This window comes from Cervus canadensis, chromosome 2 (assembly GCF_019320065.1).
Source record: "Cervus canadensis isolate Bull #8, Minnesota chromosome 2, ASM1932006v1, whole genome shotgun sequence".
NCBI lineage: Eukaryota > Metazoa > Chordata > Mammalia > Artiodactyla > Cervidae > Cervus > Cervus canadensis.
In genome coordinates this window covers 114512163-114538546 of record NC_057387.1, presented here as the reverse complement: position 1 = coordinate 114538546, position 26384 = coordinate 114512163, and the positions used below count along the sequence as shown (strand labels likewise).

General features: G+C 55.5%; 1 protein-coding gene and 1 long non-coding RNA gene across 12 annotated transcripts in view; one reads left to right on the top strand and one right to left on the bottom strand.

Annotated features, from left to right (window-relative positions):
• The window catches only part of FARP2 (FERM, ARH/RhoGEF and pleckstrin domain protein 2), a 92933-nt gene that overhangs the window by 2384 nt on the left and 64165 nt on the right, over positions 1-26384 (bottom strand). For 4 of the 9 annotated variants that reach the window (XR_006268222.1, XM_043462220.1, XM_043462222.1 and 1 more), the window contains 11 exons: positions 25141-25375; positions 17390-17553; positions 15016-15105; positions 14311-14444; positions 9407-9488; positions 8236-8485; positions 7346-7476; positions 4262-4330; positions 3571-3660; positions 704-724; positions 457-539 (listed from right to left, as the gene is read on the bottom strand). Coding sequence is in view for 6 of the 9 variants with exons in the window: in XM_043462220.1 (XP_043318155.1) it covers positions 457-539; positions 704-724; positions 3571-3660; positions 4262-4330; positions 7346-7476; positions 8236-8485; positions 9407-9488; positions 14311-14444; positions 15016-15105; positions 17390-17553; positions 25141-25375 (1349 nt within the window). In the remaining 3 variants the exon portion in view is untranslated. The remainder of the gene's footprint in view (positions 1-456; positions 540-703; positions 725-3570; positions 3661-4261; positions 4331-7345; positions 7477-8235; positions 8486-9406; positions 9489-14310; positions 14445-15015; positions 15106-17389; positions 17554-25140; positions 25376-26384) is intronic. The other 5 variants (XR_006268223.1, XM_043462225.1, XM_043462221.1 and 2 more) reach the window with 2 other exon arrangements.
• LOC122437340 lies at positions 8509-17396 on the top strand. Of its 3 annotated transcripts, none has more exons than XR_006268226.1 (3): positions 8509-8615; positions 15664-15774; positions 17022-17396. It is a non-coding gene; the product is annotated as an uncharacterized LOC122437340 (long non-coding RNA). The 3 variants fall into 3 exon arrangements; XR_006268225.1 differs by lacking the exon at positions 8509-8615 and adding an exon at positions 8778-8931; XR_006268227.1 differs by lacking the exon at positions 8509-8615 and adding an exon at positions 9232-9841.

The following is a 26384-nucleotide window of genomic DNA, read 5'->3' as shown; positions in this document are numbered from 1 at the left end:
GGGCTGCCCACATTGTGTTATGTTCCTGAATCATGGAATTTTAAGGCTCTGGTGCTCTGGTGCGGAAATGGGCGCCTGGAGCCTGGGTCACGGTTAAGCCGCCAAGGTCTCCTGGTGGGAGGCGAGTGCCCCGTGCTCCGACGCAGCCAGGACCTGCAGGCTGCGGCAGGACCCAGGCCCTCTCCTGGGAGGCGCGGGGCCAGGCACAGCTCAGTGCCAATCCCCACGGAGGGCCCACATGGGCCGCCAGGAACTTGGGTCTCCTTCCCGGGGATGTGACCGGGGCAGGGGCAGCCCGCAGTGCCGGGCCGTCCTGGAGACGGTCTCAGAAGCCACGCGCTCCCACGGAGGGTGCAGCTGCTCCCCTGAAGCTGTGCTCACTGGGACACATGTCCCGGTGACCATGACACGCATGGCACAGAAGCCCGCGAGCAGACGGGGAAGGGTGGCCCTCACCTGGCCGCCACCATGATGGTCTTCTGAGCCGCGTAGATGGTGAAAGAGTGCGGGACAGACCACTCACTCGCCTGGTCCTCCACCTGTGGGCGAAAGCAGGGGTCTGGAGCAGGAGCGGGGCTGGTGGGACCCGAGCTTGCAGCTGCACACAGGTGTGCACCAGGCCCCTGCTGACTCTACCAGGGGCTACCGGGGGACCTGCCACCCAGGCGGACGAGCTGAGGGCCTCAGGCACCCAACTACTCACCGGAGGGTCCAGCACTATTAGCTGAAAATCAAGCACAGGAAAAGACGTTGAGCATTTTGTTGAAAAGAGAGTCAGACAATTCATGATATAAGGTGGTACCAAAACCTAACAAAGACTCAAAGAAAAAGCACACAGACTAACTTTGATGATAAGGGATTAAATAACTCCAGAAAAAAGTACTCCCTAACTGGACCTAAAGGCAGAGAGAAGACATCGTCCTATACCAAGCCAGGTGGTTCCAGAAATGCAGGACGGTTTGACATTACGAAGCCAACTGCCAGAATCCACTGTGTCACAAGGAGGAAGAAGGGTGACCGTCTCCACGTGCTGGAGTGCCTCTGCCAAAGCCCTGCGTGTCTGATAAGAGCTCTCGGAGGCTGGCAGAGGACGCTGTGCTGACAGGAGTGACTGTCCACCGGCCAGGGCTCCACAGTCAGGAGCGCGCGCGGTGTGTCTGTCCCCAGCACTAGTCGGTTACAACTGACCGACACCCACCCCCCAAACACACGGGACACCAGCCAGGGAGCCCCACGCGGGAGTTACAGGTCAGAAACTAACATGAGCAGCGGTAGCCAGCAGGACAAGGCTGCGCAGGATGGCATCTCCTCTCAGTTAACTAAGTTTAATACAATTTCAACAGAAATCTCAATTGTGTTCCTTGAAGAAGTTCATCCAAATGATTCCAAAGTTTACTCAGAAGAATTAAATACTTGAGATTAGCAAAGAACTTTTTAAACAGAAGGACACATATGAGAAGGAACTTCTGATGTGGTGACTAACCCTTACCACACCACTAATGAGAACAGTGTAGACTGGTGTTGGGACAGACAGAAATGGAACAGGACCTCCAGAAAAAATCCAAGTGTAAAGACAAGAATGTTTTATATGATCAAGGCAGCCTTGGGATCAGTGAAAAAGATGAAGGATTCAACAAATAATGGGAAAGCTGACTACAAGAAGAAAATGTTACATCTCAATCTAAAAACATCCAAAGCAACAAATTTTAGGCAGATTAGTTAGAAAAATAAAACAAGTGTACCAGGAAAGAAGCTGGCAGCACAGTCTTGGTGTGGGAAAGACTTTCTGAGCCCGTAGCAAGGGCAGAAACTCTAGAGGAAAAGACGGACAGACTGCCTGACTGAAAACGGTGACCTTCACTCCTTCAACAAGTAGGGCCTCCGTGCCACATGCAGTTCTAGGAGCAAGCCAAACACGATCTGCATCTGGATGGAGTTTAAATTCTCTGAGGTAAAACCAAACTGAAGGCAGAGTGAAAGGAGTGACTGACTTGGCAAGCACCCGAGGCCTAGAAGGGTTTAGAAACTCCACAAACGGCATGAACCGGGCTCCACACTGGAAGGTGGGGCGATGCCCTAGGCTGGGGCAGAGGCAGGTGCAGATGCACCTGATGGGAAGGTTATCCGGCCGGCTGCTCCTACAGCCGCGTAGCGGTAATGGTCAAGAGCGCCCCCAGCTCACACGATTTATCTCAAGGACCTAACTAAGGATGTGTCAAAAGACAAAAACGGTGGTGCTGTTTCTCATCCTGAAAATCTAGACACAGCAGTGTCCAGTGCAGGGAACTGGCTAAATGAGCTGGGGCCTGGCTCCCTGGTCCAGTGCTCAGGACTCCGGAGCCAGTGGTGAAAGCAGGGGCTGTTGAGATGAGCTGCCACGCAGGGCCAGCACCGGTCACAGCCAGCCTGTGGCACACGCTCCCGGGTGACGGCCAAAGGCCTGCAGTTCTCACTGCCGGGCGGCACAGCGAGCACTGATGTTCACTTGGCATTTTCAGCTTCTTTCTATAATGAAGACGTAACTTTTACACTTCAAGAGGGGATCTGCTTCCAGGGATGGCGGGTGAGGTCATCAGACTGACCCCTTCATGCTGAGAGCTGGAAAAGCTGAACAAATGTCAGAGACATCTGTGGAAGTTCTGGACTGTCTCGAAGGAGGCGTGTGCCCGGCGTGCAGAGGGCGGCAAGAAGGGCCAGACGCCACAAGGGGGAACGTGGCAGCATGGAGCTGGACCGACAGGAGAGCCCACCCACCACCTGCAGCGGATGGGGCCTGGTGGGGCCGCAGCGAGGGGCTTGCTGCCCGATAGCAGGTCCTCATGGCAGAAACCTGAACTCGGCCGCCCATGTTTGCTGGTCCCCAGATGGGTTCCAGGTGGGAGGGAGGTTCACATGGTGGGGAGTCAGTGTCTGCGGGGTGTCTCACCACAGAAACCAGTGATCACGGAGAGGACAGACTGCATCGCGTTAGGACGAGGCACCTTGCTCGTCAGCGTCCACGCCCCACGTTGCCCTGTGACCCTGTGATGGTGGACGTGTGGCGTGGAGACATCACTGGGCGTGTGGCGTGTGCCTCGTCACCGGCCCGCGCAGCAGGACTCGGGGAGCGGCCACCGGGAGCTGCCCTGAGCCCAGTGCTGGCCTCGGGCCCCCTTTCCACTTGTCCAGGTGGTGGTGTCTGTCACCACCTTAACGCTGTGTGTGTGAAATAGCAGATTATGGCACCACAAGGAACCAAAATTGTCCGTTTGAGAGAAGAGATGTACGAATAAAATCAAGGAAGTAAAGTGTGCAGCATCTTAGGGATGAGGGGTTTAGCTTTCTCTCTTAGACGCGGTGTCAGCCCCATCCCTGCAGCAGCGCTGTGGCCCCAGTGCCCAGCCCAGGCTTTCCGTGGGCTCTCCTGCCAAGGAACAGGGCTCCCTGGGATTGGCAGGTGGAGTCCTAGAGGACCTGGGCCTGGTCCTGCGGGTGCTGGTAGGCGTGATTGGAGGTGCAGCCGTGTAAGCCCCCAGGACGGCGAGGAGCGGCTGTGAGCCCGGCCCGGCCCGCCCAGCGCCGCGCACTCACCAGCATGCCGCGCAGCGGGAGGAGGCCCCGCATCCGGAAGAGGCTGCTCCCTGCGGCATCTCTGCTCGTGTACAGCAGCATGTCTGAGAACTGAGGAACCAGAGCTTTAGGTGAGCAAGTTCTAAAAACAAGTGTCCACAGTCAGGCCAGCTTCACTCCAAGGGCCCGCGTGTGGTTTTTCAGCTTGCTGGAGATTTTTGCTAAAAAGGGGCTTTTCGTTCCACGCCGTTGTCATCTTGACCAGGTGACCAGTAGCCACGTGGACGGCAGGCCTCTTGGGCCAGCGCCTGCTGTGCCAGCGGAGGAGTGGGGGGTGGTCCTGAGAGGCCCTCCTGCAGGAGGGGGTGAATCCTCCAGCCGGGCGCAAGGGACTCCCGGAGGCCTCAGGCCCTGTGGACTGGCGTGAGCAGGGCGTCCCTGCAGCACGGCTGCGTGGGTTTCTCTACCTTCCTGCTTTCGTTTGGGCTGCAGACAGGTGCCCAGAACCCAGAACCAGGAGGGGGGTGGGCCAGGGCATTCCTGCGTCCCTCACAGGCCCTGACCACACGGGCCTGGGGCATCCCCGCGTCCCACACAGGCCTGGGGCGTCCCCGCGTCCCTCACAGGCCCCGACGACATGGGCCTGGGGCGTCCTCGCGTCCCTCACGGCCCCAATGGCTCAGCCCTGCCTGGACGGCACCCGCCGACCTACCAGGAAGAACATCCTCTGCTGCAGGCCCTTCCGGGTGAGCTTGTGGAGGCAGCCCTCGCGGATGAGCTCCTGGAAGACAGGGGTCCTGAGTACCGGCCAAGGGTGCCCAGCAGATGGCTCCTCACCCTCCACGCGCCCCCGAGCCCCTCGCAGCCCTTCCACGGCGCCCTCCTGCCCGGGAGCCCGCCTGCCGCTCCAGCCTCCTCCCTCCTGTCTGCTCCCCGGGGTCCCCCGCGTCCTTCCTGCTGCTGGTTAACCCAGTGCCCCATGTCTGAGCCGCCGCAGGCTGGTTGTGCTGAAGGCTGGCACTGCTGTGCTTCTGGAAAGTTCTGCCATGGAGATGACCCGAGTTCAGCTTTGGGGAAAGCCGGGCGGGGCAGCTAGAGAATGGCAGGGAGGAGGACGGACACCTGGTTCCCACAAAAATCACCGGGGGCTCGTGAGCGGTCGCCCTGGGGCCTGACCAGAGGATTCCTCCATGAAGGTGCCGTGGCTGGGGTGAGACCTTCCAGTGGTGTGAGCTTGGTGGGGCCCCCTGTGTCCTGCAGCACACTCCCCCAGGACTCGGGCCCCCTCACCGCCAGGCCAGGCCCCACCCCTGCCTCGGGGGCACAGGCCTCAGACATCCCTGACGGCCTGCACCATGGCTGGAGGGTCGGCCCAGGGACCCTGGACAGTTGCTGTGGACTATTTCGGGGGGCAGTGTGGGCTGTGACCTGAGAACACCCCAGAGGACCCCGGCCTTAGCTCCCTCAGATGCACTGGGCGGGGGCGTAAGAAGGAGACCTTGACCCAGAAATCCTGGCCCAAGCCAGGGGCCAGCCCCACGGAGGAGGAGGTAACCCCAGCAGGCTCGTCTTCCTGCCCGCAGAGCAGCCCCGTCGCCCCCAGAACTGCAGCGCCTGTGCCCTAGCGCTGGCGGGCGGGCCTGCCACATTCCTGCGCCCTGGCGCTTCGCGCACCCTGGGGCCTCATCAGCCACATCCAGTCCACAGCCCTGCTCCTCAGGTAGGGACGTGCTGCGCTCCGGGGAGGCCAGGCACCCCGGTGTGATGACAGCAGGTCTCTGTCACAGCAGCAGTGACGGCAGCAGCAAGGCCTCGTCCCCGGGGAGCTCGCCCTTGCTCTGTGGGTGCTCCTGTTTATGTGTCCGTCTAGTAATAGGTTCCTGGAGCACGCGAAGAAACCAGAGGAACAAGAGCTCCCGGCCCTGCGAGCAGCCCTGGGGAGCCGGGTGGTCTGGGAGGGAGAGGGAACAGGCCATCCCGGCTCCAGGAGGGCAGGACCTTCCTGTTTCAGTCTCGTTCCTTAGGTTCACGATCCCACATTCTCAGGACCTTCTTCTAATAAGGCTAACAGAAAACAGGACTTACACACCCATGCTCTTGTGTGTGTGTGGAGGCAGAAAACATCCCCATGCAACCCTTAAACACTACTGTGAAAGTGAAAATCGTGTCCATCTCTTTGCAACCCCATGGACTATACAGTCCATGGAATTCTCCAAGCCAGAATACTGAAGTGGTAGCCGTTCCCTTCTCCAGGGGATCGTCCCAACCCAGGAGTCAAACCCAGGTCTTCCACGTTGAGGTGGATTCTTTACCAGCTGAGGCACGAGGCAAGCCCAAGAATACTGGAGTGGGTAGCCTATCCCTTCTCCAGCGGATCTTCCTGACCCAGGAATTGAACTGGGGTCTCCTGCATTGCAGGTGGATTCTTTCCAAAGCAAAAGCTATTAATGACAAAAAGTAAGCAGCCCAGTAGACATAGAGACCCATGGAATTAAACTGAAAGTTCAAAAATAAACTCAGTCCACGGCCCACTGCTTTTTGACTAAGGTACAAAGACAGTTCAACAAAGGTGCTGGGACAACTGTACTCCCACCTGGAAAGGGGTGAAGTTGGACCCCATCTCACACCATATACAAAAGTAAACTCAAAATGGATCACGTCTAAATGTTAAGAGCTAAAACATAGGCAACTTTTAGAAGAAAACACAGGGGTAAATTTTCATACCTTAGATTAGGCAATAGTTTCTTAGCTATGACACCTAAAGCACAAGTAACCAAAGAAAAAACAGACAAATTAGACATCAGCTAAATTAAAAACTTCCATGTTGTAAATGATGCCATCAAGAAAGTGAAAAGATAACCCACCAAATGGGAGAACATGTTTTGCAAATCATATTCTGGTAAAGATCTGGTATTCAGAGATGAGAGGGAAGCTCACAACAGTAGAGACAAACAAACCAATTGAAAGGTGGGCAAAGGACCTGAACAGGCACTTCTCCAAAGAAGGCACAGAAAATGGCCGATAAACACCAGGAAAGACGCTTGATGTTAGCCATGAGGGGAATACAGATCGAACCACGATGAGATGCCACCGCATACCGTCAGAACAGTATGGCTAAGTCAAAAAGACAAGATATGGGGAAATCAGAACCTTCACATACTCCTGGTGGGCGTGTAAAATGCTGCAGGCACTGGGGACAACTTTGGCAATTTCTCAACATGTTAAACACAGAGTGGCCATGTGACTTGGCAATTCCACTCCTAGGTTTATACATGTGTGCTCAGGAGAACTGAAAACACATGTTCACACCAGGACTTGTACATGGTGCTCACAGAAGCACTATTCACAGTGGCCAAAAAGTGGAAACAACCGAAGTGTCTATTAGCAGATGACAGATAGACAAAATACGCCGTCTCCAGAGATGGAACACTGCTACTCAGTCACAAGAAGGAATGAAGCCTCCGCCCCCCAACACGAATGAACCTGGAAGACACTGTGCTGAGTGAAAGAAGGGAGACACAACAGGCCACACACAGTGAGGCTCCGTGTGTATGAAATGCCGCAGTGGGGAAATCCAGAGACAGAAAGCCGATTAGCAGCTGCCGGACCAGGGGTGGGGTGACTGCGAGCAGGGGTGGGGTTTCTTTCAAGGAATGAAATGTCCTGGAATTAGTGGCGATGTGGCACAACCTCATGAATATACAAAAAACTATGGAATCACACACTCTGAATTATGTCTCAGTCAAAAACAGTGAAATAACCAGCTCACAAAACGCTCTCAAATGAAGCCACTCACCCTGCCGGGAGCGACCAGGCTCTCTATGCCGACCAAGTCCCGCTGCAGCTCTGTCAGCCTCTGCAGGTTCTCCAGCTGGACCAGGCTGTGTTGGAGCGTGGAGGTCACCTCCGTGATGGCCTGGAGGGCATCTGTGTGGAGAGGTCCCTCATTACAGGCAGGGGCAGGTGGGCTGGGGGTGGGGACAAAACCCTCCCCCGACCAGCTTGTGACATTTTAAAGGTGGTTTTAATTCCAGGAACACTGCGCTCAAACTCCTCAGGACTGCCAGGGACAGCAAGTGTGGGTCCTGAAACCTGGACTCATGCAACCCAAACTGCTCCCGGCCAGCACCCAGGCTCGGTGAAGAGACAGGACAGTCTTTGGAAACCGCTCTTTTATGTTGTGGGCCCTCATTTGACACAGGCTCTTCTTTCACGTTTCCCTTAAAATGCTTAGAGCCATTGGGACAATTGTGTCCTCTCCTTTTTAGCAAAAACACACCACTTGCTTTCAGGAAGGAGAGGAAGGGCACTGTAGGGTCCTTGTTGTGCCTTGTACATCAGAGAGCATCTGTTCTGTCCTCAGGACTCAGAGACCCGTGGGAGGACGCGCTGCCCAGTTCTCTCGGGCATGTCTACTGGCAGTGGTGACATGACCTGAGAGGCAGTGATTTCCTGCTCTAAGTTTACCCTGCAACTGCCAGTCCTATTGGTAGGTCACAAGCATCAGGGTTTATTCTTTGGTCCTTTTAACAGGTGAGAAACGGCAGAGTCCACGGAGTCAGATGCTTCGGTCAGGAGCGTGTTCCCCGAGTTTCTGGTTTAGAAGCAGCCGCTCGGCCCTCCCCTGCCCCGGCGGGCTCGGGAAGGGCCCCGCCGGCGGCGACCGGGGCGTCAGGCGGCACTCACCGTGGAGGTCGGCGCGGTCCTGGCTGTGCGGGCCGGGGTCCCCGGGCCCCGGGGCGCACAGGCGGCGCAGCAGCAGGCGGTAGTGGCGCAGGCGCTGCAGCGGCTTCAGCAGGAAGGCGTTGAGCGGTAGGTAGCAGACCTTCTGCAGCTCGAAGTCGCGGCGCAGCGCCTCCAGTCTCCGCAGGCGCCGGCTGGCCGCCTCCAGCTCCGTCAGGACCTCGTGCAGCTGCTGGAAGTGGCCGGTGAGCGCCTGCGGGCGGGACGGGCTTAGCGGCGGCGCGCGCCCCGGCCCCGCCCGGCCAGCCCCTCGGAGCCGCGCCCCCGGGGGGCTGCCCCTGAACGCGCGTCTCAGCGGACCGCACAGGCGGCCGCCGGGTCAGGTAAGCGCCACCAAACGGTGCGCGCGCGTGTGGGTCTAAGCTCACTCCACCTCCGGGACGCGCTCACAGTCCACCCTGAGAACCGAAAACCGGGAGGCGCGTGCGGGGAAAACGCGCTCACCTCAAGCCTAAAAGAGGCACCTAGGCCCCTGCGGGGCGGGGCCTCAGGGGTGGGCGGAGCTTCAGGGTGGGGCGGAGCCCGGCGGAACCTGAGGGGCGGGGCAAGGTCTGGGCAGGAAGCCTCCGGGAGGAGCGCACGGCGTGTCGCGCGAGAGCCAGAGCCCCAGCGCTGGGATAGCGGGCGGCGCAGCCGCAGGTGAAGGTGGTACCTCGGGCTCCCAGTCTTGGGGCCCGAGCGCGCGGGAGCAGCTGCACCGGCCCCACGGCTGTGAGGGGCGCGGGCTGAGGGAACCCTGGCCAGGCAGGAGGCAGCCCTGCCGGGCGCTGTCGATCCTGAGGGGCGTGTGTCGTGAAGAGACTGCCATTGGGGTGGGGGAGGCAGCTCTGAGAGGACCTGGCCTGAAGGGAGCTCTGCTCTGAGGGGGCACTGACCTGAGGAAAGCCCGTCCTGGTGGAAATAGCGCTGCGAGGAACACGGCTCAGAGGGGCTCGTGTCCTGACTGAGAGGAATATGGCTCAGAAGGGCTTGTGTCCTGACCTGAGGGCAGAGCTGACCTGAGGGGAAGTCTGTCCTGCCTCTTGTCGTTCTAAGGAGAACACTGTCCTGAGGAGGAAGCTGGTGTCCCCACTACCAGCTGCTACGCTCAGAGCCTCACACAAGCCCATGCTACCTTTAACTGAAGCATGTTCCTGAGCAGGATGTCCCCGATGCGCTGGTGACTGCCTGTGGCCTGGGTGCTAGAAGATTCCTCCCTGGAGCAGAGGGACAAATGAGGTCAAAACCTTGGACAGCTTGTGAGAAATGCTCTTTTCACTGCTACTGTGATGGCGAGTCCCAGGCTCAGAACAGCACCCAGAGGCTTTGAGGGGGAGGCCATACTTGACAGAGACTGTTGTCATATCTTGACCATCCTTGATATGGTAGTGACCAGGCAAAAAAGGATCATCTCCTGAGACTAGAGATCTCTTCAAGAAAATGAGAAATACCAAGGGAACATTTCACGCAAAGATGGGCACAATAAAGGACCAAAACGGTATGGACCTAACAGAAGCAGAAGATGTTAAGAAGAGGTGGCAAGAATACGCAGAAGAACTGTACAAAAAAGGTATTCATTAAAAAAAAAAAAAATGTCTTCATGACCCAGATAACCATGATGGTATGATCACTCACTTAGACCCAGACATCCTGGAGTGTGAGGTGAAGTGAGCCTTAGGAAGCATCACTACAAACAAAGCTAGTGGAGGTGATGGAATTCCAGCTGAGCTATTTCAAGTCCTAAAAAATGATGCTGTGAAAGTGCTGCACTCAATATGCCAGCAAATTTGGAAAACTCAGAAGTGGCCACAGGACTGGAAAAGGTCAGTTTTCATTCCAGTCCTTAAGAAGGGGAATGCCAAGAAATGTTTAAACTACCACACAATTGTGCCCATTTCACATGCTAGCAAAGTAATGCTCAAAATCCTTCAAGCTAGGCTTCAATAGTACATGAACCGAGAACTTCCAGATATACAAGCAGGATTTAGAAAAGGCAGAGGAAACAGAAATCAAATTGCCAACATCCATTGAATCATAGGGCTTCCCAAGAGGTGCAGTGGTAAAGAATCTGCCTGCCAATGCAGGAGACACAGGAGCTATGGGTTTGATCCGTGGGTTGGGAAGATGCCCTGGAGAAGGAAATGGCAACCCACTCAGGTATTCTTGCCTGGAAAATTCCATGGCAAGAGGAGCCTGGTGGCCTACAGTCCACAGGGTCGCAAAGAGTCAGACATGACTGAGAGTGCACCAAAGCATATAGTATATTATGAAAAGTATAGTTGGATCATAGAAAAGGCAAGAGAATTCCAGAAAAACAACTGCTTTGCTGACTGTGCTAAAGCCTTTGACTGTGTGGATCACAGCAACTGCGGAAAATTCTTAAAGAGATGGGAATACCAGAGACCTTACCTGCTTCCTGTATGCAGGTCAAGAAGCAACAGTTAGAACTGGACTTAAAACTACAGACTGGTTCAGAATTGGGAAAGGAGTACATCAACGCTGTGTTGTATATTGTCACCCTGCTTATTTAACTTCTATGCAGAGTACATCATGTGAAATGCTGGGCTGGATGAAGCACAAGCTAGAATCAAGATTGCTGGGAGAAATATCAATAACCTCAGATATGCAGATGACACCACCCTAGTGGCAGAAAGTGAAGAGGAACTAAAGAGCTTCTTGATGAGGGTAAAAGAGAGGAGTGAAAAAGCTGGTTTAAAACTCAACATTCAAAAAACTAAGATCATGGCTTCTGGTCCCATCACTTCATGGCAAAGAGATGGGGGAAAAATGGAAAAAGTGACAGACCATTTTCTTGGGCTCTGAAACCACTGTGGATGGTGGACTGCCACCATGAAATTAAAAGATGATTTCTCCTTGAAAAAAAAGCTATAATAAACCTAGACAGCATATTAAAAAGCTGAGACATCACTTTGTCAACAAGGTCCGTATCAGTTCAGTTGCTCAGTCGTGTCTGACTCTGCGACCCCATGGACTGAAGCATGCCAGACCTCCTTGTCCATCACCAACTCCCAGAGTTTGCTCAAACTCATGTCTATCCAGTTGGTGATGCCATCCATCAACTCATCCTCTGTCTTCCCCTTTTCCTTCCACCTTCAATCACTCCCAGCATCAGGGTCTTTTCCAATGCGTCAGTTCTTTGCATCAGGTGGCCAAAGTATTGGAGTTTCAGCTTAGCATCTGTCCTTCCAATGATTCAGAACTCATTTCCTTCAGGATGGACTTGTTGGATCTCCTTGCAGTCCAAAGGACTCTCAAGAGTCTTCTCCAACACCACAGTTCAAAAGCATCAATTCTTTGGTGCTCAACTTTCTTTATGGTCCAACTCTCACATCCATACATGACTACTGGAAAAATCATAGCTTTGACTAGTTAAACCTTTGCCAGCAAAGTAATGTCTCTGCTTTTTAATATGCTGTCTAGGTTGGTCATAGCTTTTCTTCCAAGGAGCAAGCATCTTTTAATTTCATGGCTGCAATCACCATCTGTAGTGATTTTGGAACCCAAGAAAATAAGGTCTCTCACTGTTTCCATTGTTTCCCCATCTATTTGCCATGAAGTGATCAGACCGGATGCCATGATCTTCATTTTTTGAATGCTGAGTTTTAAGCCAGCTTTTTCACTTTCCTCTTTCACTTTCATCAAGATGCTCTTTAGTTCCTCTTCACTTTCTGCCACTAGAGTGGTGTCATTTGCATATCTGAGGTTATTGATATTTCTCCCAGCAATCTTGATTCTAGCTTGTGCTTCATCCAGCCCAGCATTTCGCATGATGTACTCTGCATAGAAGTTAAATAAGTAGGGTGACAATATACAACACAGCCTTGACGTACTCCTTTCCCAATGTGGAACTAGTCCATTGATCCATGTCCGGTTCTAACTGTTGCTTCTTGACCTGCATACAGATTTCTCAGGAGGCAGGCAAGGTGTTCTGGTATTCCCATCTCTTTAAGAATTTTCCACAGTTTGTTGTGATCCACACAGCTAAAGACTTTAGCATAGTCAATGAGGCAGAAGTAGATATGTTGGCAATTTGATCTCTGGTTCCTCTGCTTTTTCTAAATCCGCCTTGTACATCTGGAAGTTCTCTGTTCACATATTGTTGAAGCCTGGCTTGGAGAATTTTGAACATTACTTTGCTAGCATGTGAGATGAGTGCAATTGTGCGGTAGTTTGAACATTCTTTGGCATGTCTTTCTTTAGGATTGGAATGAAAACTGACCTTTTCCAGTCCTGTGGCCACTGCTGAGTTTTCCCAAATTGGTGGCATGTTGAGTGCAGCACTTTAACAGCATCGTCTTTTAGGATTTGAAATAGCTCAGGTGGAATTCCGTCACCTCCATTAGCTTTGTTTGTAGTGATGCTTCAAGGCCCCTTTGATTTTGCTCTATAGGATGTCTGGCTCTAGGTGAGTGATCATGCCTTCGTGGTTATCTGGGTCATGAAGATCTGTTTTGTATATTTCTTCTGTGCATTCTTGCCACCTCTTCTTAATATCTTCTGCTTCTGTTAGGTCCATACCATTTCTGTCCTTTATTGTGCCCATCTTTGCATGAAATGTCCCCTTGGTATCACTAATTTTCTTGAGGAGATCTCTAGTCTTTCCCATTCTATTGTTTTCCTCTATTTCTTTGCATTGATCACTGAGGAAGGCTTTCTTATCTCTCCTTGCTATTCTTTGGAACACTACATTCAGATGGATATATCTTTCCTTTTCTCCTTTGCCTTTCACTTCTCTTCTTTTCTCGGCTATTTATAAGGCCTCCTCAGACAACCCTTTTTGCCTTTTTGCATTTCTTTTCTTGGGGACAGTCTTGATCACTGCCTCCTGTACAATGTTATGATCCTTTGTCCATAGTTCTTTAGGCACTCTGTCTATCAGATCTAATCCCTTGAATCTATTTGTCACTTCCATTGTATAATTATAAAGGATTTGATTTAGGTCATATCTGAATGGTCGAGTGGTTTTCCCTCCTTTCTTCAATTTAAGTCTGAATTTTGCAATAAGGAGTTCAGATCTGAGTCCCAGTCAGCTCCTGGTCTTGTTTTTGCTCACTGTATAGAGCTTCTCCATATTTAACTGCAAAGAATATAATCAATCTGATTTCGGTATTGGCCATCTGGTGATGTCCATGTGTAGCGTCGTCTCTTGTTGGAAGAGGGTGTTTGCTATGATCAGTGTGTTCTCTGAGCAAAACTCTGTTAGTCTTTGCCCTGCTGCATTTTGTACTCCAAGGCCAAACTTGCCTGTTACTCCAGGTATCTCTTGACATCCTACTTTTGCATTCCAGTCTCCTATGATGAAAAGGACATCATTTTGGTCCACACAGTCAAAGCTATGGTTTTTCCAGTAGTCATGTATGGGTGTGGGAGTCTGTATAGTCAAAGCTATGATTTTTCCAGTAGTCATGTATAGGTGTAAGAGTTGGACCATAAAGGTTGAACACCAAAGAATTAATGATGTCAAACTATGGTGCTGGAGATGGACAGCACCATACTATGCACCAAAACATGGTGCTTGCTTCTTTGGACAGCAAGAAGATCAAACCATTCAATCCTGAAGGAAATCAACCCTGAATATTCACTGGAAAGACTGATGCTGAAGCTGAAGCTCCAATACTTTGGCCACCTGATGCGAATAGCTGACTCATTGGAAGAGATCCTAATGCTGGGAAAGATTAAGGGCATGAGGAGAAGGGGGTGACATATGAATAGATGGTTGGATAGCATCACCAACCTGATGGACTATGAGTTTGAGCAAACTCTGGGTGACGGTGAAGGGCAGGGTAGCCTGGTGTGCTACAGTCCATGGGTTGCAAAGAGCTGGACACGACTGAGTGACTGAACAACAAAATTCTCTCTTCTGGAACAAGATGAATGAAAGCAACTTATGATTCTACTAACATCTGTTTCAATGAAATAATGACTCCTATGAAATACTTCCCGAAGCTGGAAAGCTCCTGAGAGCAGTGATGGTGGAGGTGCCAGAGGAGGGGGGGTGGGGGGTGTGCAGGGCATTACCAGAGCGCCAGCCTCTGCTCCACCTCACGAAGGAAGCCTCTGTGGAACTCGTAGATGGGGTCAATGTTGGAGAAGAGCAAGGTCATCAGGTCTGCAGGCATGGCGTCCGCCTTGACCACCGCGCTCCGGAACCACTGCCGGAAGAGCTCAGGGTGACCCAGGAACCTCACACCTTAGGAAATGCAGCACTGACCACAGAGCCTCCACAAGGACAGCTCAGATCAGTGCCACAGCCAACCTCTAGGCTGATCACCCAGTTTTCACAATATAGGAAAACAATTGTGGATGAAAAGCTTCAAAGGAATATGTTGCCAGGTTTACAAAAATTGGACCCAGTACTGATCTGATTAGACATGTTTTAAGCCAAATATATTTAACAGAACATATATGGCTCAGCTGGTAAAGAATCCACTTGCAATGTGGGAGACCTGGGTTCGATCCCTGGGTTGGGAAGATCCCTTGGAGAAGGGAACAGCTACCCACTCCAGTATTTTGGTCTGGAGAATTCCGTGGACTGTATAGTCCATGGGGTCACAAAGAGTTGGACACAACTGAGTAACTTTCACACCTCACACACTTCACAAACATAGACATCCATACACAGATTTCATGACGGCCAAGAGCAGTTTATCAGGAGGGATTCTGTCTCTGACCTAGATTTAAGAAGTAGTCAGAAAATCAAAACAAAGGATTTAGGTTTCATACCACGGTAATAACTTCTAAATCCTTCAGGTATGTTCGTTCTGTGGCGAGAATCTCCTTTGCTATGAAATATGCCTCGTCCGCAGGCACGCACTGCAAAAAGCGCAGACAGTGTGAGTGTATGTCTGCCGGGCATGTCACCGACGTCCTAACATGGCATGTCTTCTGCTGAAGTTAACACTGTTGTGTGATCTTCACATGTAATTCCTGAGTCACTTCTGAGTAAAAATATAAGCCCAGTTTTATCTCCCTCAGATGTTTTTCTCATATTATGTTATTCTTTTTGAGAAAATAATTGCTGCTTAAACAGCAGCAAACACTTAAACTAATTACTCATTTTGTGATGAAATTATTATTCCGATATCACTCCCAGGACTGCAGCTGGTTGACACACAAATATAGGCACACCTCAGAGAAACTGTGGGTTGGGTTCCAGACTGCCACAATAAAGCAAACATTACAGTAAAGTGGATCAAATAAACATGCAGGGGCAAGTCCACGGCGACAGAGCCCTCTGGAGCGGGAAGGGCAGGGCTGCACCCCACCCCGAGCAAGTCAAGGTCTGCTTAATGGCCCCTCCTCCGTGCTTTCCCACCTGGCGCTGGCCCAGTCCTACTCTTTCTGCACGCTCACCCTCTGCTCCTCCACCAGGTGGAAGACTTGGGGCCGACCCTCCCGTGTCAGCTGTGGCAACAGGTACCTGCGACGTGCCAAGTGCAGAGGTTCCTGCCCTTGAGCGGACAGCCTCTCAGGAGGAAACAGGTAGGAAGCAACTCTAGCTACTGAGGATGTGACCCCTCCGGGCAGCAAAGTGCACATGACGGGGAGCAGGTGGGGTGGAGGGTGGGCGGTCAGGGCCAGCTCAGGGGCCACGGATGGGGGCGGGTACGAGGCAAGAGAAGTGGTCGCCGGCAGGAAGGCAGGGTCTTTGGGGGCCTATCTGAGCACATGATGGTGTGCTGGCCCCAGGGTGAGTCTGGGGGCTGGGGCTGCTCAGGAGGTGCAAGGGAGGTGAGTCAGGGTGAGGGGGGCCCCCACACATCCTGGAGGTCCGGGCCCAGGCAGGTGGAGGAGGTGAAAGAGTGTGGGAAGGGTGAGAGTCCAAGGCTTCAGGCGATCAGCTTGGGGAAATGAAGCGTGGTGGGGTCTGAGGTGTGCTGGGAAAGGGAGGCTGGGGGCCAGGGCTTCTCCCTGGGGCCTGAGACCAGCTCCTCTGCGGGCAGCGAGTCAGGACGAGAAAGCCTGGAGGGAAAAGCCCCGTCCAGGAGGGAGTGCCGCTGGGAGGTGGAGGTGCCCGGAAACAACCACGGCAGCATCACTGCCAAGGTCACAGCCACACAGCAGGCGTCACCAGTTACTGACGAGGGGCTGCCAGCAGCAGGGCGGTCAGCAGCGGCTCATGGACGCCAGTCTGGGGAACCAGGGCCAGCCCCGGATTTCCAGATCAAAGGGCAGCTTCTAGGAAACTCAGTGGGGAGAAAGCAAAACATTGACTACTCTGCCAGCTACACCCCTAAGGTCAGGGCCCAGGTCAGGGCAGAGGGAGGGGCCAGGCTTTATTCCCACAGAGCCTGAGGGGAGCCCGCCAATAGGCAGAGGAGCACCCGTTAGAAAGGGAGCACTAGCTCCGTTCCAGGCTGTCCTAGTACCGTGGGGCCTCACCAGTTCTCGCACAGTTAGTGGGAGACGCTGGTAGGGAAGGGGTTTCAGGCAGCAAGCTGGTACTGGGCTGCGGGAGAGGGCTGGGCAGCTCCCCACCTCCACCCCTACCCCCAAGCTGGGCAGCCAGACGCTGATGCGGAGCCCAAGGCCAGGCCGGTGGATGCCAAGGCTCCCAGACCCTGTGCTCCACCATGGGGCTGAGGAACATGGAGGCAGCCCCAGCCCTGCCAAGGGAGTCATCAGGGAAACTGGGGCTCCCTGCCAACAGCTGGGGGGCCCCAAGTCTGGGGTGCCCCTGCTTTAGGCCACGGCCTCGCTCGCGAGCGGCATCTCTCCTCGGTCCCCAGCTCTCTGCCTGCCAACCTTGCTCCTGCCCGACACTGAACCTGCAGGTGGGGGCCTCACCTTCCGCCACGTGCCCAGCCCCAGGATGCCCCTCCAGGACCACCTCGGCCGCCAGTCCCTGCTCCCCTGACCCCCCGGCCCCTCCCAGCTCCTCCACCGTTAAACTGAAGCCAGCAGTTCAGGGAGCGGCGAGGCTGAGGTCTCCGGGATCCAGCCCCACATGCAGAACCGACGGATGCCAAGACCCGTGACAGCAGCGGGGAGGCCCATTGTGGCGGTAGCCCCCAGAGGTGAGGCGAGGGTCTCAAGACTGGGGCACCCGCCCCCCCTGCCCTCACTTCCCAGCAGCAAGCCCCCCGGGGGCGCCCACCTTGCGTCTCGGCTCCTCCCGGTTGTCCATCCTGGCTCCAGCAGCATCACTGAGGACGGGGCCCAGGAGGGGGCTGAGGCCCTGCGCTGCTGGGCCCAAGGGGCTCAGGCCCGGTGGGCTCCTCTGGGTGGAGGGAGAAGGCAGAGGACTCTCCGCTGAAAGGCCTGGAAGTGAACGGGTGATGGGGGGCGATGAGGAAGAGAGGACCCAAGGGGCGGCACCACCACCAGGCCCTTCTGGGGGCCGCGGCGGCAGGCATGGCTCAATGTGACCCCGCTTCCCCAGGGAGCCTCCAGGGCGGCCTGGCCCGGGGCTCGGGGTCCTGGGAGATCGGCCGCCACAGAGCGGGGAGGGCACTGCAGGTGCGCGAGGAGGAGGACAGGTGTGCTGAGGCCAATTCACTAACCCTGCACCAGAATGCTGCGTCACACGGAGTTACCGTACAGTTTTCTACACCCTGAATTGTTCATTAATAAGCACTTTAACCTGGTGTTCTAGAATACACCACAAAAGCAGAAGAAACACTCAGTTTTTTCCCTTCTTCAAGTAACGTTTGCTCTTGACTAGATTGCGGCCAAGTTTTGACCCCGTTCTATTTCCTCCAACATTTTGTAATACAAAATTATCTTACCTATTTAAAAAAATCCTCAAAGGTTTATTAATGTTTTACTATGAGAAATTAGTAACTATTAAATGCCAAATTTGAGTTACCTGAAAGCAGGGGTTTCAGAGAAGATATTTAACTGGTGATTGAAAGCAACCTAGGATTGCCTAACAAGTGCAGTGTGCAGGAGGTGTGTGCAGGAGGCGGGTGCAGAGAGCTCCCGCAGCGCGCCCCTCCTCCCAGCGGCCTGAGGTGGAGGTCGCCCGGTTTCACATTGACAAGCTCAGAGCCCTGGGGAGCAGGAGCCGGGACCCCACCCAGGACTTCGGGGGACAGGCTCCCCAGGCCGGACGGCAGAGCTGACCTCTGGGCTTCTCACACCACACCGATTTCAGACACGGACAAATGTTCACTGACATCAGAAAACCCGGACAACGTAAGAACAGAAATGGTTAGAATAAGTTTATTAAAATCTGCTTCTGTTACATGTTTAAAATCGGCTAAACCACCTTAAAATAACGTGACTTCCCCCATGTCTCCTCCCACGACAAAGCCCACGAGGTCACCTCTGCCCAAACACAGCTGCTTCGACCGGAGGAGAGGCTCACTCCCCAGACGAGCTGTAAGGATCACACTCCAGAGTCCCTTCTGTCCCTCCTTAGCCTGGAACCGTATGACGAGACACCGTGACCCACTGAAAATTCAGAAGAGAGTATAGAAACGGAGGCTCGAGAAGGAGGGGACGCATGAACACCGACGGCTGATTCACGTTCTCATACGGCAGAGACCAACAAAACACTGCGAAGCAACCGTTCTTCAATCAAAAAGAAAAACCAAAAAGCGTGCTCACAAGGGGAATGCTGGTTCTCCCCAGGCCTGCCGCTCCCTGAGTGAGGGCCAACGCTCACGCTCACTGGTCCCGAGAGCATGTCCACGGGGCGGCCCAGCATCCTCCCGCCCCACGCAGCCCTGCTCCATGAGGGGCCGCCCACAGGAAGCTTGTAGTGCCGTTTACCAAAAGTCTCGCACAAAGACTGTATTTTTAAACAGCAGAAGGTGACAGGTGAGGAGCTGGTGGTGGCACTGAAGCCTGCTACAGATGGGCCAGGGTGGGCAGGAGTGGGCCTGGCGGGGGGCTGACAGGCGGGCGATGGCAGCTCAGGGCGGGCGGCTCGTTTGGAATCAACCGTTTGGCTTCTGCAAGTGGTTAGAGCCACCATCTGGTATTGTCGCTGTGGGCATGGCCGCCCTTGTATCTGTGGGCTCCACATCTGAGGGTTCAATCAGTGAGGACTGAGTTTATTCGGGGGAAGAATTCACACTTGTGAATGTGCTGCCCGGGCAGACGTCTACACTGTTTACACCTGCTCAGGGCACTGTTAGTGCAGCGGGCGCTGTGCTCCATGGAGAGAGGGTTTACAGTGTCTGGGCGCGCGGGTGGGCCGTGTGTGAACGCCACGCCTTTCCTCAGGAGGGCCCTTCCTGCAGGGGGCGTGCTCTCTCGGGGTCCTGGAGCCAGCCCTGTAACTACCCGGCAACGCTGTACTTGCTAGTCTGCAAAAACTGCCAGCTCATCCTCTAGTGACCAGACTAACAGGCATCACAACCTGGCATTGGACATTTATTTCTATTAAATCTGTCAGCTGCAGTAAAACGTTGCAGGTCCTACCTACATCCGTTTTGTCAACTCAGATGCCAGGAAATGAGGTGAATACATCTGTGGGGAGCTGCTCTCAGGCACGTGGCAGGAAACGTGTAACCACCCACACTCGAGGCTCTGGAGTGTGCGGGCCACTGTCCCTGTCTTGGCATCCCCGTGTGGGGCTCTGGCTCTGCCAGCTATTTCCAGGAGGGCCTGGGGTGTGTGAACACTGCTCTGGACCCTGTGATGACATGACCGTAGAAAGTCCTGTCCACGCAGACGACCTGCATTAGTATACAGGCTAACAGGCAGACGGGCGGCTCAAGCATTTTTAAGGTGCTAAACGTCAAGTTTTAGGTTCCACAGAGTGTGTGTGGCCCTAACTGACATGGTAAAGAATCTTAAACACCTGTACATGCCAACTCCTGTGTGCAAGGTCCTGTACTGGAAAACTGCCAGGCTGGGACATGCAGCTGAGTGACAGGAGTCCTGCTCCAGGACCAACTGCTCAGGCACGGGGTGCACTCCTGTCCCCCTGCAGTCTCGGGGACCCCCCCCAGATCCTGCAGACGGGCCACGTCTACAAATGGCATGTCATGACAGGGTCCAAAAGCAAATGACTGGAGTGGGCGGACAGCTGCTGCCCACCCAGAGGTCCCGACAGGCTCTGCTCTCAAAGCTGCAGGGCCAAGGCCTGAGTGTCTTCAAAAAACCACTGAAAATGTAAGCTTTCATTTAAAATGGTCAGCAGGAAGCCACTCTGGAAGAGAGTTTTCTCTGTGGACTCTATTTCCAGTCGTCCCTAAGAATCCTCTTACAGTGTCAACGCCGTTTTGAGAAGCACAGTCGTCCTCTCCTGGAACCTTCTCCTGACCGTCTGACCAGGTGACAAAAGAGAAATGTCACATTTAGACGGGAAGCTCAGCTACTTTCACCTCATAGCTTTCAATTCTCTCCTTCAAAACCCGGTAATTAAATTGTCTTGAAACCTGGTGCCTAAGAGTGGAACAAGAGTCAGCTCCGGTGTGGAAAAGTCAAGGTCGAGTCTGAAGGTTAAGATGGTGGAGGGAGCAAGCAGCAGCTGCGCCTCAGTGGCCAGAATGGTGACCACTCCTCCCAGAAGAGAAGGGGAGCGCCGATCTCCCCACAATCCAGGGAAACGACCCTGGGAGCTGGCGGAAGCCAGGCCTGGCTCCACGTCTGGCTCAGGGTGTTGAGAGTCACTTTCGCTCAAAATCGGCTCATAAAGTAAAAGCTGCTCTGAGGGGTCCAAGCGCCGGCTCCCCCTCCTCCTGCTCTGTGTCCGTCCTTCTCCCGAGGCTGACACCGCAGTCTGCCCGTGGCCCTGATACTCAGGGGTGATGTCTACATGCACGGCATGCCCGGGGCGTCTCCCGGAGTTTCCTTCTAAGTAAACACGACTGTTTCCTTGTTGAGGGAAGCGAGCACCCCAACCCACAGCTCAGTCCCACTCTGGGCTGACTGTCCGGGGTCTTCTCTGTGGGACACTCCAGCTGGCCCAGGGAGCAGGCTCTAATAAATGACACCTTCTGTCTGAAGCTTGAGAAGCTGTGACTTAATGATCCTCCGGACCACTGGAGCGCTGGAGGCAAGGTCCCCGAAAGAAAGCACTCCCATACAGTAGGCGATCTGCAGGGACATTCATGGGGAGGGAGGTGCGGCCTGAGTGGATGCTCCTGGAGAGGGAGGTGCGGCCTGAGTGGATGCTCCTGGAGAGGGAGATGCGGCCTGAGTGGACGCTCCTGGAGAGCAAGGCCACACGGCTTTTACGCTCCTGACCGCTTGCCCTGGGGACTGACCAGGCTCACCCCTGGGGGCGCCAGCACAGAGGCACCAGTCAGGGATGGGGCCGGAGTCACGGGAGGGACCCACGCCCCCATGATCCACTGTCCTTTCCTCTGAAGGCCAAGACTGCCCGCCTCAGGCTCCCGGGGAGTGTGGGCCCACAGGGGCCGGTCCAGAGCTGCCCAGTGCCCCCCCAAGCCCACCACACTGGGTGCCAGGTGCCCCCAGACCCCAGAGAGAGGCGCCCCTCCCCAAGGCCCACCTTACTGGGCACTCTCCTCAGCCGGCCCCCGGGATCCGCTGCCTGTGATGCCGGAGGCTGGAGAGGGGGACAGCTCCTGGAGGCGCAGAGAGCTCTTGGCGCCCAACGGGGGCCCAGAATCTGAGCAGCTGCCTCACTCTGGTCCAAGGATCATATTGTGGGGGGGCGTCTAGCTGACTGCGGGGAGGCAATAACGGCCTCGTTTTCAGAAGATGCCAATAGCACGTCTTCTGTGCCCGAGGACCATGTGTTTCCTCCCCAGCATGGAGGCTCGTGCGGGCCCCGAGCAGCAGCCCGCCGGCTCCCTGCACTGCCCTTATGTGCCGATCACAGGGGCCACACAGGCCCGAGCGGGGCTGCTCAGGAAGGCGAGAGGCTCCCCCGCCGGCCTCCTGTAGGGAATCACCCCCCACGGCCACAGTGAGACAGTCCAAGGGCACCGTGGGGCTGGCTGCCTGCAGTCACAGATGGACAGACATCGGTGGGACTGGAGGCGACACGGGCTGCTTCAGGGGTGGGGTCGGCACACGAGACGACCTTCAGTGCAGGTAAATCAAACCACAGGTGAGCAGAGGAGAGGAAGCTAAAAAGGCACTAAGATCTGTAGCAAACGCGCCCTTATTTTATTGAGTAAACAAAAGATTTCTGAGTCAGTACATATCTGCAAATGCATAAATGACAATTTCAATGGGAAACAAACTTTTAAGAACCACAAGCCAGGCAATGTCAACATGTCTTTAAAGAATAAGCAAGTTCAGATTCACAGGGAAACGCCAGCCCTTTCCTCCTCACTACTGGGGACATGACACATTCATGCAAAAGGCGGCACCAGGGGATGCAGCTGGCAGGCAGGAGCTCTGGCCCGGGACGAGGCTGGCACGGCCCCCGCGCCCCTCCATAGCCTTGAGAATAGACGTGAGAATGCCCGCGTCGGGCACCACCGGGACTTGGCCATGTCCCTCCCCGTTCTAAGGTGGGTTTGGTGACTCTGTGAACAGGGCGGGCCCTGCAGACACAGACCTGGTGTCCGCGTCGTGCCGCGGGGTCGTGGCCCGAGTGCCCGGAGGATCAAGTGTAGCCCGCCGGGCGCTCAGCCACCCTCACGGCGTCAGGAGACGTGTCTGCGCTGGAAACCGCCATGACTTGGCCGAGACAACCGCGGGGAGAGCCAAGGGCTTTCACAGCAGGCTGTCCGCACAGCTTTTACTGCCCACAGCTCGATCATTACCAACCACAGTCTTAGAAACACAGGTTACCTGGGAGAAGGGCTGCGGGGATTCCCGTGACACGAGAAGGCACGTGGGTGCACGGCACCCGCCTCTGTGCAGCCGGCCTGGCCAGCGTGAGAGCTGATGGAAGGGAGCGTCCCCGGAAGCAGAGTCGGGGCCGCGCTCCCGGCAGGAGTGTGCAGGCGAAGCACCGACACGTCAGCGGAGGCTGCCGGTGCCACCAGCGCCGGAAGGTGCCCACACCTGCAGAGACACCTGGGCAGCTCCTCCTGGCACCGCCAACAGGCCCCTGCCCACGCGGGAACTCGGCTTTCAGAAGAAAACTGACCTGTAAACATGGCTGCTCCACCAGGTGCAGCCGGAAAGGAGCATAAAACTCTGCCACGGACCCAGTGACAAACAACGCCATGGTCTCTCCCCGTGGCCAGCCACATCCTCGGGGCGTGGGGCGCGGCCCCCTCACCTGTCCGCACACGCCCGGCTGGAACTCAAGACCACATATCGGGGGTGGGCTCTGTCGGAGCCGGAGCAGCTGCGTCCAGCACGCGCCTGGCCCGAGGCAGGAGCCAGCGTTCGCACAAAGGTGGAGCCCCCACGGCTCAGCGAGGCCGCGGGTGCCGGGTCTCCACAGGGAGCAGGTCCCCGTCAGCCCTGGCTGCTGTGCCTGGTTCTGCCTTCCCCGAACCGAACACTGAGTGCCCCGCCCCAGGCAGGCAGAGAGGACACGCCCCGTCTCCATCGCAGGCTAACACACCGCCTCCCCCAGGCACAGCGGCCCCGGGGTCAGAGTCACGAAGGTGACTCCTCGAGCTCCAGGCACCCTGGGCCCTAAGGCTGCAGCACCCCCGCCCCAGGACCTGGGTCTTGGGGGGCTCCCTCAGGGTCTTGCGCAGTCAGATCAGACAAAACCACAACCTAATTAGTCCTGGGCAGCGTCTCAACTTAAAAAGCAGCAACAGGTATAAGGCACGTGTACCACTAAAGGCCAACGCGAATCCAAACCAGCACCACTTGAAAGGCACGATTGAGCCGAATGAGCGCGCACGCTGGAGAATAAAGCTGCAAAGACGGAGTGGCCCCGAGGGCTGGCTGGGGACACGCGTCCTTCCTAACTCTGCTGCACAGCCTTCAACACTGTAACAAGCGCACCTTTTAATTTTTCGACGTTTAAAATGCAACAGTCAGAGAATCGGGGGGATGAAGAATACCCAGCCGTGACCACAAAATCGCTTCCTACACCAAAGCCTACTACCTGAGCCCTCGCCTCCCGGGCGGGTGGGGGTCGCCCCGGCAGCGCTCAGGGCACGTTCTCGTCAATTCGCTCTCCGGGAATCAGATTCTTCATGTTATTCTGCAAATCGAAAATGACTCTGTCTGCCCTGGCCTGCACAAAGGGGCTACTGAAGAACAGGCTCACGTCTAGGGGGACCGCAGCCTCGGAGCCCCACGAGTCCGTGTCTGAGCTGCTCGAGTCCTCGGCCGTCGTGGGTGGGTAGCTCAGCTGCTCTAACTGGTCTACGATGTCCGAGAACTGGAAGGCCGAGCTGGCCTCGGAGCGCACAGAGCAGGCGGGGAAGTTGGCCATGGAGCTGGCCCCAGACGGGGGCGCAGAGCCGGGTGTGTGTGCGGACAGGCTGCTGGGCAGGGGCGCGTTGCTCAGCGAGCTGGCCTCGGACTGGTTGTTCCGGAGTGAGCTGGTGTCGGACGGGCTCAGCAGGCGCTGCATCAGGCTGGCCTGCGCCTTCACCTCCAGCAGCTCCGAGGTGTCCGAGGGGTGCGCGTCGCCGAGGCTGCCCTCCTCAAACTCAAAGCCGTGCCCCCTGTCCCCGGGGGCCACCTCCGGGGAAGACCCCTCAGGGCTGGACGGGCTGGAGCCTGGGCCCAGGCTGCCGTAGGGGAAGGAGAAAGCCTCTGAGCCCCCGGCAAAGAAGGAGATGTCTGCAGGGTCGTCATCTATGAACTCCTCGGACACCTGCAGCTGGGCGCTTGTCAATGTGAAAACCGGGACCCCCCCGCGGCCCAGTGGGCTGCACAGGTGCACCCCCCTGGAGGAGGAGCCCCCGGTCAGGGGTCCCTCACCGCGGTCACTGCACCCCACAGCCGGGTGCCCCCTGCCCACGCCCCCTGAATCTGGGCCTGAGGCGGGGCAGCTCAGCCCCTCAGGACTGCGGGGGCCACAGCTCCTCATGCCCCAACTGAAGCCGACACCTTGGTGAGGCTGGAGCGCAGGCGGCTGGGGGGGCTGGGCCGCGACCACGGAGCTCCTCTCTGCAGCCGGCCGCCAGGCGCCGGGCGCGGGGGGCCCCGTCTCGGAGCTGCCGCCGCCAACCTGGGAATCACGCAGGCCCAGGGGAGCTGGAGGGGACGCGGGGGCTGAGCAGAAGGAGGCGGCTGTGGGCGACGGCGTCACAGGAGTCCTCACACCCTCGGAGAACGAGAGGCTCTGGGGCAGAATGAGAAGAAAGAAGGAGTGCGTGAGACGGCAGGTCATGCTGGAGAGGTGCGTGGCTGGCTGGGCTCAGACGAGCCCACCATGCACTCCTCTCGAGGCCCCTACCTCTATGAGTAACAGAACCGAAGCTCTGTGAACGCAGATGCGGTCTGAGGTTGGCTCAGGAGTGCCTGCTTACGGCCCCTGTGACGCCACTATTCTCTATGTGCTTGGTACCACGCCACTTCTGTCACTAAGTCCCGAGTCTCCTTGGCACCTGGTCACCCTGAAGTTCCCTGGGACGTCTCTGGACACTGGCGTCCCCTGGGGCTGGGTGGCTGCAGATGGGCTGAGCCGTCCCTCACAGCTAACAAGGTGCCCCTGACCCGCTGGGGCTGCTAGGGGATGAGATGCGTGGGTGCATCCAAAGGTGAGTTCTTTTAATTTCAAAGATTTAACAAGGGATTCCTAAATAGAAAACATACCCAGAAGAGTCAAACAATGTTTTTATTTCAAAACCCAGTTAAAAAAAAATTGGGGACACAGAAGTGTTAATATATGAGCTCCAACTGGAGCTCTGTAAATACTATTAGAGTATAAATGATAAACTTGCAACAAAAATGAATGCTGTGCAGCGATAAAAAATTATAAATATGAAACTACACAGATGCACACAGAGAATTATGAAATAATATTACATGAAAAGAGCAAGAGCCTATGTAAAGACAGGCTTGCACGTGGCAGTCAACAGGCAAGCGTGAAGGCGGGGGAGACAACCGCGAGGCAGACCGGGACACGGAGCCGGCGACGCCAGCCTCGCGTCCAGCACCACGGCCACATGTCACCTGTGGCACGTGTGTGGGGGCCTGTGTGCGCCTGACTTAGTAGCTGTGGTCATGCCAAACACTCAGGTGCACACATTTGCTTCTTGCTTTTTACCTTTAACGTAATAGCAAAATGTCCACTGAGCGAACACAGCTTCACTGAGCAAATCGCCGCCCCTCCACCCCTCCACAAGCTG